This window comes from Callorhinchus milii, unplaced genomic scaffold (genome assembly GCF_018977255.1).
Source record: "Callorhinchus milii isolate IMCB2004 unplaced genomic scaffold, IMCB_Cmil_1.0 Scaffold2, whole genome shotgun sequence".
Classification (NCBI taxonomy): Eukaryota; Metazoa; Chordata; class Chondrichthyes; order Chimaeriformes; family Callorhinchidae; genus Callorhinchus; species Callorhinchus milii.
Genome location: NW_024704743.1, coordinates 756,116 through 769,743, shown reverse-complemented (window position 1 = coordinate 769,743; position 13,628 = coordinate 756,116). Strand labels below are relative to the sequence as shown.

The 13,628-nt window shown below is 49.7% G+C and overlaps 1 protein-coding gene across 1 annotated transcript in view; it reads left to right on the top strand.

The window, feature by feature from the left end:
- The window catches only part of LOC103188289 (sodium channel protein type 4 subunit alpha B-like), a 77,831-nt gene that overhangs the window by 15,381 nt on the left and 48,822 nt on the right, over positions 1-13,628 (top strand). Inside the window, exons 6-12 of the mRNA XM_042332523.1 lie at positions 520-756; positions 4,249-4,312; positions 9,170-9,311; positions 9,453-9,662; positions 9,906-10,094; positions 10,559-10,933; positions 12,697-12,832. Coding sequence (XP_042188457.1) covers positions 520-756; positions 4,249-4,312; positions 9,170-9,311; positions 9,453-9,662; positions 9,906-10,094; positions 10,559-10,933; positions 12,697-12,832 — 1,353 coding nt within the window. The remainder of the gene's footprint in view (positions 1-519; positions 757-4,248; positions 4,313-9,169; positions 9,312-9,452; positions 9,663-9,905; positions 10,095-10,558; positions 10,934-12,696; positions 12,833-13,628) is intronic.

Genomic DNA, 13,628 nt, shown 5'->3' with positions numbered 1-13,628 from the left:
CCTCATCTCATTCAAGTCTTAGGGTGTGGGTGAACTGTGTCTTCAACTGGGAATTAGAGATAGATAAATGGGGGACAGAGGGTTTTTAACAGATTCAGAGAAGGCCATCGCTGTTTAATAATAATAATAATAATAAAATAATAATAATAATCCTTGCATTTGATATAGCGCCTTATCATTGAGACGTCTCAAAACGCTTCACAGGATATACCACAACACCAAGTGACCAAATTATTATTTTTTGGAGGGTTTATTACCCCCAGAATTTGATCCGCCAATCAACTATCAACCGGGTTCCTACTTATTGCTGGTAAACAGAGGATTGTGTGTGTGTGTGTGTGTGGAGTGAGGAAACTTGTCCAATATTTCACCCCGACCTGTACGGGAATCGAACCCGGGTCCTCTCGCTTGCGAGGCGAGGACTCTAACCACTGAGCTACAGGACTCCAGCCTTGTTGTTGTTGTTGTTGTTGTTGCTTTTCCCTTACCTGATTGATGACCCTGTGCTCCTCACCCCAGGTTTGAAGACCATTGTGGGGGCTTTGATTCAGTCGGTGAGGAAACTGGCTGACGTGATGATTCTCACCGTCTTCTGCTTAAGTGTCTTTGCCCTGATCGGCCTCCAGCTCTTCATGGGGAACCTGAGACAGAAGTGTGTGCGGGACTGGACCATAGTCAACAACACCAAACTGGACCCCAACCAGAACATCTCCTGGCCTTGGAACGAGACCTATGAGGAGTTCATCATTAATCCGAGTGAGCGAGCGCCATGAACCACGTTAATAATAATAATAATAATAATAATATTCCTTGCATCTGATGTCACCCACATCGAGATGTCTCAAAGCGCTTCGCAGGATATACCGTAAAGTGCAGTGACTGTGTATATTGCAAGCGAACGCACCAGCCGATTTGCGCACGGTCACCACAAATAGCCCGTGCAGGGAACGTCTGCTTTTATCTTGGGAATTGTTGACCTGGATACCGGGAAAACTTGTGGCATTGGAGGGGCAAGGTGGAGGGATTGATGGAGAGAGTCCAAGAGTTTCGGAGCCTAGCGGCTGAAAACACGGCCGCCGATGGTGGAACGGAGGACACGGAGAGGGGACAAGTAACAACAGCAACAAATTGCATTTACACAGCACCCCCTCACACAGGGTAGAGTCTCAGAGTCTACAGCGCTGCATAGATAGACTGTGACGGCCCTAATCCTCCCTCAGAAGCAGCAGTCTGCACTAATGGAGTGCCTTCGATGTTGGATGAGTCAAACCACTTAGCGGAAAAGTAATATCATCGAGCGGGGGAGAAGGAGATTTAAGGATGTTGACCACAATGTTGGAGAGATATATGTTTTTAAGAGGATTTGTGAAGGTAGAAAGAGGGAGGAAAAGAGAGAGGGAGAGAAAGGGAGAGAGAGAGAGAGAGAGAGAGGCACAGACAGAGCCGAAATAACTAGCTTCTTGAGAACATGTGTGCGCTTCCAGAGGTCTGAATCCTGACACTCGCTCACTAAAATATAAGGAAACTTGCCTCAGGTTTTTGCCCTGCCCGGGAATCGAACTCAGGTCCTCTCGCTTGCCAGGCGAGCTCTCTGGAGTTGCCGTCCAAAAATGCCTGGCTTCTGTTTCACTCAGTCTCGGTTAGAACGGGGGGGAGGGGGGGTGGGGGAAGCATTAGGGTATCGCTAGACCTCGAGAGGTCTTCTCTACCCGACCACAACGTCCAGGAGACCAGGAGACTCCCACGGTGTGACTGTGCAAAAATCCGCCCCGCGTTATCCTGTTATAAGCGCCCAGAGAACTCCCCTCCCCTCACCCCCACCCCCATTGAGGTTCCCCTCACTCCCCAATCACCCTCCCCCACTCCCCCCACCCCCCAACGATGACCTCCACATCCCCAGATCTCCGCAACTACTGCCTCCCCCTCTGGCAGCCCCAAACTGCCTTTCACCCCCCAAACCATTTTGTGTGCGCGTATATAGCATAGTCACTTCGCTTCTCAGTAAAAAAAAATCCTGCCAAGAGCGTTTGAGACATCCTCCCACCATGGACGGTGCTCTACGACATACGACATATTATGGTAATAATTATTATTGATAATAATAGTAAACAGCCGAGCCTGGCTGTAAAGGAAAGTTGAGACTTGGGGATAAGGGTAACACCCAACACCTTGAGGGAGGCGCGAGTGTGACTGGAAATCATAACGTTCAGGTTCAACATCATTCACCCACTACTGCACGGAATTTGTCCCCTAAGGAGAGTAGTGGTGACCTGGGAGAGGTCTTTAAAATGATAGGATGCACAGATGATACTCTGTTGACTGCTGCCGACCGAGAGCAAAAAAAATGACTCAACCCTCCGCTCTTGTTAAGCTTCTGGCATGATTATTGCTCCGTGTCCTTGACCTGTCATGGAGGACTGAGTTGATCATAGCATATGTCCGAACTTTAAAGGCCTTCATTTTTTTCGTTTCGCTTTGCGTTCCTTGGATTCCGCTCGCCTGATGTTTTGAACTTGTAATCTGCTTCCTTTTTTTCTTGCTGCGCACGTCCCTCAACCGATTTAAAACAGACAGCGGCAGATTTAACAGGGAGTTTAGGTGGAAACCTTTTTTTTTTACCTGGAGGGTGGTGAGAATGTGCTGGGGCTGAGGCTATGGATGAAGCAGAAATTCAACAACAAGTTGCATTTATATAGCGCCCCCCCCCCACCGCCCCTCACTCGGGGTAGCGTCCCAGAGCGATTAAACTCGTTAAAGGTGAAGGGAAAGGAGAGGGGAATAGAGAGGAGTTGTTGGAGGAGGGGGGGATAGAGGGGTGTAGGAGAAGGGAATCGGTGGGATAGCGACTTGTGTGGTGTGTGGACTAGTTGGGTCAAATGGTCTCTTTCCGTGCTGTAATATTCTACGTGGAGTCCTGTGGCGTATTGAGTTAGAGCGAGAGGACCCAGGTTGGATTCCAGGGTAAAACATTAGCCAAGTTTCCGCGATTGATAATCCCTCCAAACAACAAAAAAAAATGCTATTGGTCGCTCAATCCACGACAGTTTGCGGGGAACGCTGCTGTGCGCAAGTGGCTGCCGCGTTTGGCCCGCAAAACATGCAGCCAGTTACCCTTTTACAGGACGTCCTGCGAAGCGCTTCGAGACGTCTCAACGACGCGATAAGGCGCTGTGCGGAAATTGCAAGGATCATTGGAGGAAAGGGAAACAAAGTAGATTCGGAAGCGGGAGAAGATGACTTCAATCTGATGCTCCCTTTGCGGACAGAAATAAATGTCCTGATACGCTGGGAGCCCGGCGGAGATGATGTATTCTGATCCACCAGCGAAAGCTTTATGATAAATCAGCGGATTACCGTTTGAATTGGAGCCTTATCAAAACGTTCTTAATCTGTTTCCACAACGGAGTTTACCTCGTCGAGTGTTTTCTGCCCCGACCAATAGTGTAATTGTCTCAATATTGCCGAGACTCTGGCTGTCAATCAACACCCCCACCACCTCTCATCCCTGACCCCCAAACCCCACCCCCCCTCCTCTCCGTCCTCGCTCCCGCCCGGGGTGACCTCGGGGAAAGTGGGTCTGGCTGAGAAGGAAAGGGCTTTGTGGGTCAAGCAGCCTGTGCCCTCATATCACTTCTGTACCTCAGTGGAAGGGGAGGCAGACCAGGTGGCTCCAAACCAGCTGTGTGATCGCTGGGCTTTTACATATTGAGCTGCGGTAAATTCCTTATCCGGAAAATATTATCCCGTGGGGGGAGGAAGAGGGGGAGAGGAGGAGGAATTTCTTCTGAACGGATCTGAAGGGAGTTTCATCATAGTTTCTAACTCGGAACACCCTACCCCGATCGGGCTTTGACTTGCAGAGTGAATATAATAATAATCCTCGCATTTGATGCAGCGCCTTATCACGTCTTCGAGACGTCTCAAAGCGCTTCACAGGATACACTGTAAAGTGAATTGACTGTGTATTTTGTGTGGGGCGAAACGAGGCAGTGGATTGTGACTGCAATGATTATGATTGTTGTTAATGGAAACCTGGGGTTTAGGGCTTTGGCTTTGCAGGGTTAATGGAATGGGAGTAATCCTTGCTCCCAGTACCTCGTCTACCTCCTTTGCCCATTTGTCCTTGAGGTTTGGTGTATCAGAAAGGAATTGCTCTCTGTTTCCCTAATCGTGCTCCAGCTCCTTATATTGGGATGTGAGTTGGAGGCATCCCATGTACTGACTGCCATTTTTTTCCTTAATATCTAGAAAACTACTTCCATCGCGATGGAGATAAGGATGCCTTGATTTGCGGAAACAACTCAGATACTGGGTAAGTGCTCGGATGGCTTGATGTCACGTGTAATTATCTCTGTGGCTTGTGAAATGCAGCTTCGTATTTCATATTTCCCTCCCCCCCCCCCCCCCCCGCCCCAACATTTCCTCCGAAGTGGGGAGGCTGGGGGGAGGGTTTATGCGGAGTAGATTTACTGTGATGTGACCAGGGATGAGAGGATATGATCAAGAAAAGCCTGAATTTTTTTCCCCCTGGAGATGAGATGATTGAGAAGGGATCTGATGTTTAAATGATGGTGTTCAATGGGGTGGATATTAATAAGCTTGTTCCCCATTTGTTGGTGAAATGAAACTGAAACACGAGGGTATTATAATAATAATAATAATAATCCTTGCATTTGATGCAATGCCTCATCACATCATTGAGACGTCTCAAAGCGCTTCACAGGATACACTGTAAAGTGAATTGACTGTATATTTTGTGGGCGAAACGCAGCAATTCGCTGTTCCTTCGACACCCTGTTTTCTACAGCTGAGAGAGAGAGAGAGAGAGAGAGGCACCGGCCTCTGAATCAAGACTGAGTCTGAGAATTTTGCAAACCTCTTAAATTGGAGACAAATGTGATCTTGGACTAAGCGCAATTTCAGGACTCTATTGGCGCCATAATCTAATCGCAGTACCCGTATGATTTGTGACCGAATGTAGCTTCCGAAAGCTCAGGACTATGTTACAGTGAATAATTGGAGGCAACTGCAGCCGCTGCACTCTCTCCTCTGAGTCAGAAGGTTGGGGGTTGAAGCCCCATGTCTCGACGTGGAAGTAACTTGAGACGTCCTCCTGACATCAAAGGCATTATAGAAATGTTAAGGTGTGTTGTATTGATCTCACAGTCCAGGCTGATGCTCCAATACTGAGATGCCGTCCTTTGGAAGAGGCGTTAAACTTTTTTGTCTGGATCGGCCGGGTGTCTGACACACGCGGAAACCCGTCACCGTTGCTTAAGAGTCTCCAAACCCAGCTGAGAATTCCCTGCCTCCCACCTACACGTGGACATCCCAGAGATAGGTTGTTGGACTAGAATGCGCTCTCTCTCTCTGTCTCTCTCCCTGGAGGGACGTCCCCTGCTTACCTAATTCCAGAGAGTATTAAGCGCAGGTTGGCGAGAGCCAAGGCTTGAGGAGGTGGGGGCGGTGAGCCCAGAGTGTGCGTTGGGGGCAACTGCTGGTGTCTAACCAGCTAAAACCCTACAGCTTGCCATTAATATCAATGTCTGGCCAAGCTTTCCCACTGCTTGCCCAACTAGGACCATTAGGGCTTTGACTTGTAGGGTTAACAGGAGCTGAGTGTGATGATTCCCTACCCCCCAGGTCCCATCTGTGGCCTGTTCAATTATGCATTAAAGATCCCTCAGTGAAAAGAAAAGGGAGTGCATTCCACCCACCTCCAGCCCCACCCCCCGATAAAACTGATCGTTCACTTTATGGCTGTTTGTGGGACATTTCCTGTGCGCGACTTCTCTTACTCTTGTGCGCAGCAGAAGGAGAAGGTTGAGTGAAGTTCTAATAAATGTATCTTCGCCTAAAATAGACGGATAGGTAAATAAATAATGTAAGCGAGGAGAAATGATTCCCACCGGTCTGCGACTTGGTCACGAGACAACATTGATTGAAAATAATTAGCAGAAGAGTCAAAGGAGAGAGTTTGTGTTTTTTTTTACACACACAGGATGCGGAAAGCCCTTCGTGGGATTGTGGTTGATTTCGAGTCCATAAAAGCTTTTAAGAGGGAATTAGACAAATATCTGAAAGGGAAAAACATAAAAGGGTTTGCGTCTCCGTGTGTGGGGGATAGGGGAGGGAAGGTAATAAATCGGGACTAAACTGACTGCTCTTTCTAAGAGGCAAGTACTAGTCTGAATGCCTTTCGTGCTGTTAATTTCTCCTTCTGTAAAATCCCGTAGCCGAGTGTGAAGTCTCTTGCATTTGATACAGCGCCTTATCGCGTCGTTGAAACGTCTCAAAGCGCTTCGCAGCATACGCTACACCGCGGGAACTGCTCCCGTGAGGTTAAGTGGCGGTGGCTAAAGAGGAATCTTTATACGATAGGCATTGATGCGAAACTCCAGGAGGTGCGAGGAAATGGCTTTGAATTCTAAACGCAGGATCTAACTCTCCCCACCGCCACCCCCCCACCCAACCCTCCTCTTTCGGTCGTTAAGTGAGTGAGTCACCGGCAGACTGACTCATTGACATCAGAACAATCCGTGATCAAGCTGTTAAGAGGCAGAGTAGGGTCAATGGGCTTCACCATTGGTTTGTGTAGAGCTTCCTCTTTCTGTCTCTCTCTCTCTCTCCTCCCCCCCCCCCCCACCCCCACTCGCTCGCAGGAGGAGAGAGCAATGCACAGCGCACTGGGTGTGAGTCAAAGTTCAGGGCGAGTGATGGGCTTGATATTTTTAGCTCTACGTCAGGAAAATAACAGAGAGTGGCTGCCAACAAGTGATGGTTTAGCGCTCTCACTAGGGATAGGTAAGTGGGGTAAGATAGGTAAGCGAGGGCCCCCCGGTTCGATGCCCGGGCGAAACGTTACGCAAGTTTCTCCCACAAATTTTACGACTAATTCCCTTTACAGTATAATTCCCCGAAGCGCTTGGAGACGTCTGAGTGACGTGATAAGGCGCTCTATCAAGTACGAGGACTATTAAAATCAGGGAGCAAAACCTTAGCGCCTTGAGACGTCCTCCCGACTATTCACTCCATCGAACCCCCCCCCCCCACCCCATCGTTTTAAAGGAATGTAAAGCTCTGAGACGTTATTCTATGCTTCACTGTTTGAAAAGGGAAGGGAGTTCCTCCCGGCATCCTGGCCAACAATCCCCCAGATAAAATTGGCCACTTAATAGCTGTTTGAGCGACACTGCCGCGGGGCAAATTGGCTGCAAAAACGCACAGTCACTACACTTCACAGCGTTTCTTGCGAAGAGGGTTGAGACGTCCTCCCAAGGCTTTGTTACCATTTGGTTATTTTATTTATTTATCAGCAGCAATTTACAAGCCTGAAGAGTTTGGGGCCAGCGATTAAATTATTGATGGGAGCATTTGTGTGAGGGAGTTTGGGAGATGTTTCCTAAATGAGACTCATTTCGAAGACCGTTTAATTTGCTTTATTGTCTCTTAAGTGTGTCACGTACGACACAATTTAATGCAGGAACGGCAGATGTTTGAATTGTCATCCCAATGGGAATTACGTAACCACTCAACAGACGGCGTAGAGCGCAGAGTCTACCATCCACCCTCACGGGGACCTGCCTCAGTGTGGATAAGGAAATGTTGAGGTGGATGCAACAAAGCTTACAAAGAATGTACAGCGCGGAAACAGGCCAACCAGTGTTCATACTCCACAGCAGAGCCCCACAAACAGCCGTGGACAACTGGCCAAGTTGTCGGGAGAGAGCAAGAGAGAAAGAGAGTGAGAAACTCCCTTCTCTTTTCGAACAGGGTCACGGGATCTTTAACGTCCACCTGAACAGGCACAGACGGGGCCTGGGTTTAACGTCTCACTTGTGACATCCACCCACCTCCCACCCACCTCCCACCCCACCTCCCACCCACCTCCCACCCACCTCCCACCCCATCCCTGGGGCTGGAGTGTCGGTCTGGGTGGCTGTTTCTCAGTGTGGGATTTCCACACGCTCCCAAGCTCCAACCGACCCGGAAACTGACTGGGCAAAGCAAAGCCATCCCAACGCACAAGAAACCTCCTCCGAGCTAGCGTTGTCATGGTGATTATAAGCTCCCTGCAGGCGCCGTAATGACTAGGTGCGGCTGGAACTGTCTGTAGCTTCGAACCAGATAAGTGGAAGCCGGTCCTAATGGTACTTTCAGCAGAGACCACTTTGCGGAGGAGCTTTCGAGTGGCAAGATTGACGTTATTTTTAACAGTGAGACATGTAACTGCGTCTCTGGAAGATGTTTGACTCTTTTGTTTTGACTCAACCTCACTGAGACAGTCGGGAACCGAGGTGTCTTGTTGAGTTGGGTTAGGGGAGCCTCGGTGGTGGTAGTTGATGTGATGAATGGCCTGGACGAGGGTTTGAGGGGTGAGGCAATGGCGGAGGTCGGGTGACGGTGGGGGGGGGGGTAGAAAGGAGAGTTGAGGGTCAAACAAGACTCCCAAGGCTTCGGGTTGGCTCAGCGAGGTGGAGGATGGAGTGTGCATCCGTGGGACTTCTAAGATCGATCGCAGGCTAAGATTAGGTGGAATTTCAGGCTTCTCAGAGTCGATCAGTGCGTGAAATTTCACCCGAGCGAAACTGTTCTGTTTTCACCCCTGAATAATAATCCCTCCAAAACAAAACACAATAATAAATCGGTCATTTTCAATCCACGACTGTTTGTGGGGCATTGCTGTGCGCAATTGGCTGCCGCGTTCGCCCACAAATATACAGTCAATTCACTTTACAGTGTGTTCTGTGAAGCGCTTTGAGACGTCGAGAAGATGTGAAAAGCGCTATATCAAATACAAGGATTACTATTATTATGGCACTCACACACACACACACAGTCACACACACTTGCGCTCACGCACACACACACACAATCGCACTCACACAATCACACACACACAGTCACACACATTTACACTCAGACACCCATTCACACGCACACGCACACACACACACTGATCCCCTCTGGACGTCTAAATCCAGTCTAACTTGTCCTGAATAAAACATGGGGTTAACAGGACTTTGTAGACACTCCGTACACAACACCCCGTCACTACTATTTGCAAATTGACTGCGTATTTGCGGGCGTTGCGATTCTTATATCGGTGAAGGGATTTCGGGCAGGACTGCATTTTTTTTTCTTGAGTAAACGTCACTCGCTCCTACAGGAAGTGCCCTGAAGGCTTCGCGTGCCTGAAGGCGGGGAGGAACCCAAACTACGACTACACCAGCTTTGACACGTTTGGTTGGGCTTTCCTGTCTCTGTTCCGACTGATGACCCAGGATTTCTGGGAGAATCTCTATCAGCAGGTATGTGCCTCCCAATAGACTGAGTATTCCCCCTCCACCCCCCCCCCACCACCACCCTTCCCCCTCCCCTCCCCTGGGTCCTGTAAGCGAGGGTGCAGTTTGACTGCACAAGTGTAATTTGTTGCCGTCGTTGACCTGCAGACCCTACGCTCGGCTGGAAAGACCTACATGATCTTCTTCGTGGTGGTGATCTTCCTCGGCTCCTTCTACCTGATCAACCTGATCCTGGCCGTCGTGGCCATGGCTTACGACGAGCAGAACCAGGCCACCATCGCGGAGAACGAGCAGAAGGAGAAGGAGTTCCAGAAGACCATGGAGCAGCTTCGGAGGCAGCAGGAACAGGAGGAGCAGGTAGGGTCCATCTCTGGCCACCACCACCCCACCTCCCCACCCCACCCCCCGCCCCCAGCCCTCAGCGCCCCCACAAGCCACGACTGTTTGTGGGCTTAATTGGCTGCCGGGTTTCGCCCACGAAATCCGCAGCCAATTCACCGCACGGTGTATCCTGCGAAGCGCTTTGAGACATTTCGAAGACGTGATAAGGCTCCGGGTCAGACGCCAGTATTGTTATTATTTTTGTTTTTAACCTGGCAGATTTTGAGCGGCCTGGCAAACGAGACCATGTCGAGAAGCTCCTCGGAGAGGTCCCATTTGAGCGCAAGGAACGCCAAAGACCCCAAGAGCCACAAGACCAAGAAAGGGAAGTTCCTGGGAAGGTTAGAGGAGAGCATGGACGAGGAAAGGGCCTTCAGGTCAACCTCAGTGGAAAGTCTCCCGCGGAAGGTGATCTATGAATATTAATAACATAATGAAATAGTAATTAACATGGATGTAAACATGGCAAACAATATGATATAACATTGATAGAATAATCGCAATAAAATAATAGAGCCACAAAATAACAGTAATATAGTTATAATGGCCAGAACCCATCAGTGTGGCTACGCCTCCTATTATAACACTGAGACCCCCTGTTATTTTGACGGTGAGACCTCTTGTAATTACAATGAGAACTTCCGCGCCCCCACACGCACGCACGCACATACATACACATACACAACACACATACATACACACACATATACACGCAAGCACACATACACACGCATGCGCACACACGCACACATACATACACGCACACACAACACACACACACACATATACACACACACATACACACACACATATACACAACACATACAGACACACACACACACAGATTCATTATGACTGAGTCTCTCTCGCAGCCTCTCACGGCTCCTCTGATCTTCTCGAACCACCACCGGCCTCGAAGAGGAAGCATATTCCGGTTCCCGCCGCAGCCCGCTGACCTGGGCTCCGAGAGCGAGTTCGGCGGAGACGAGGGCAGCGCCTTCGAGGACGCGGGGAGCCGCCGGGGGTCTCTGTGCCCGCCCCTGCTGAACAGGACTAACAGCACCCACAGCTGGGCAAGCCAGAGGTCCGTGCCCGCCACCCCCACCCTCGCCCTCAACGGCAAGAAGAAAAAGCACAGCGCGGTGGACCAGAACGGAGTGGTGTCTGTGGTGGGGGTGCTGCCAGCCTCGCCCAGCCTCCTGCCGCTGCCACAAGTGATTGTCGAGAGACCTGGCACAGAAGACCACGTAAGAGACGTAAAGCTTTTAAAGCTTTGCCTTCGTTTGTCAGGACAAAGTATTTTGATTATCGATTGTGTCAGGGGTCAGCGAGCCAGAGGACCCGGGTTCGATTCCCGGGCGCGACAGGTCAGGGCGAAACCTTAGGCAAGTTTCCTTAACCCCCCCCCACACACACGCACACACACACACACACACACACACACGCGCACACGCAGTCAGTCAGTAGGAACCCGGTTGTTAGTCGATTGGCGGATGGCTTTTCCGGGGGTAATAATCCCTTCAAAAAAATAATAATAATAATAATTTAGTCCCTCAATCCAAGGCTGTTTGCGGGTACGCTGCTGTGCGCGATCGGCTGTCCGCGTTTCACCCACAAAATACCCAGTCAATTCACTTGACAGCGTATCCTGCGAAGTAAAGCGCTTTGAGACGTCTCGGCGACATGGTGAGTCGCGGTATCAAGCGCAAGGATTATTATTATTATTATAATAGCCTTATATTTGATACAGCGCCTTTAATGTGGCCGTCTCAAAACACTTCGCAGGATATAGTGTGAAGTGAAGCGACTGTGTATTTTGTGAGCACAGCAGTGCCTCGCAAACAGTCGTGGATTGAGTGACCAGCCTATTATTATTTTATCGATTGATTCGTTCTTTCGGAGGGAATTAGCGATCGGCGTCAATCACTGGCTACTGTTCAGAATGAACAGCCAAACCCTTGCTGAATATTGGAATATCGTTGCCGAGTGGCACGTAATGGGACGTTTTTGAACGCGCGAGTACATGCTCTTTGCCTCGGACCGATTTGCACCTGTTCATTTGGCTCATTTGATCTCGGTTGAGGTTTTTCCCTTATCCCTAACCAGCGCCGGTCCTTAATCCCCGCTGCCTCCCACGGGCAGAATGAAAGCAGAACCCAAGCGTGTTAGGAGGTTGAAGGAAGAGGACGCGAGTGAAGAGATAGAAGTCTTTCGGGATCGAAAGGGGGGCCATTTGCTCACTCGCTGTTCCCTGAGCCTGGCGTGTTAAAGGGAGGCGGAGTGTACGACTCAAGGCACTACCTCTCCATTAGATTGACGGTCAATCATTTTCCAGAGGGACAATTATATTCCATCCTAATCCGACCAGGATAAACGACACCTGATCATGTCCCCGAAGATTTACTGTGGCTCAGATTTGACAACCCCACGGCAACCCCAGACCCTCTCCCCCGTTGGACCCTCTTGGAGCTCTTAATCACGGCTTCCTGTGTTTGTCAGCCATTTATCTGTTTGTGAGAGCCACAACACATTTTTTGCGACACACACACAAACAAACAGCTGACAAACACAAGCATTTTAAGATCCTCGTGATAAATCTCCAAGCTAGGGAGAGGGGGGGAGGGGGGAAGGGAAAGCATTAAACAATTCTCTGAGGCATTGTTGGGATGATTTGTAAGGAACGGGTTCTCTGAAGGCCAATAAACTTTGGAAAAAGCTAAAAATGTTATCTTCGAATGGCGTTCATCAAGTTACACTAAGAATAATGTCCTCGCCGCCAAGGTTCATAAATTTAGGAACGAGAGGGAAGCTATTAGGGCCCCATCGAACCTGATCTGCCCACAGAACTTCACGGCACAGAAGGAAGCCAATATGGCTGACAATTCCCACCCACCTCCCCCAGCCCAGATTAAATCATTCACTGCCTGGTTGTTTGAGGCATTGGACCCAGTGCAGGTGAAGAAATGAAGTCTACAGTGATGAAGTCTCATCCTTTCCTTCTTCTCCCCAGTCTTCCCCGTCCGATAATGAAATGAGTAAGAAACGTTTGCTGGTTGATCATTGCCTCTCCATGGATTACCTTGAGGAGTCCCACCGAAGAGACCGGGCGGTCAGTGCATCCAGTGTCGTTACCAACACCATGGAAGGTGAGAACATACAGAGGAAGGAGGAACATTCAACACTAACAACAGTTTACGTTTACACGGCGCCTTTCACATCGGGATGGTGTTCCAAGGCGCTGGACGGTCAGGCATTTGGACCCGAGCTGGTGGGGTGGAGGGTAGGGAGAGTGGGTGGGGGGATAGGAAGGGGCCCGAAGGCGGGGTCGAAGAGGAGGTTCTTGAGACGGGCCTTGAAGGAGGCGAGGGAGGGAGCGAGGGGAAAGGACTATGGGATGGAGTTCCAGAGGGTTGGGGCGGAGAGGCTAAAGGAACGACCGCCGATGGTGGGGCGGGGGGTGGGGGGCGTGGAGCAGACTGGAGAACGGAGGGAGCGGACAGGTCTGTGTGGAGTGAGCAGGTCACTCGCTCAATTCAGCACGTGGGGTACGTGTATAAGCGTGTGGTTTGATGCTGAGCAGTGGAGGAAGGGGAGGTGACCACGGACACGGGCAAAGAGGAAAGTCCTTGATTTCTCTCTCCCTCTGTCAGAGGAGACGTCAAATGTATTGACCTGGACATTAATGGGTGTTTTCAAGACCTTGGAGTTAACAAAATAGTTGTCACATTTGATTACTTGCTTGCTTTTCTTTCTCTCTTTCTTTCGTTCTCTCTTTCATTCTCTTCCTTCCTTCCTTCCACCCTTTCTTTCTTTCTTTCTTTCTTTCTCTCTTTCTCTCTTTCTTTCTCTGTTTCTTTCTCTCTCTCTTTCTTTCTTTCTCTCTCTCTTTCTTTCTTCCTCTCTTTTATTCCCATTCTTTCTTTCCACCCACCTTTGCTTTCT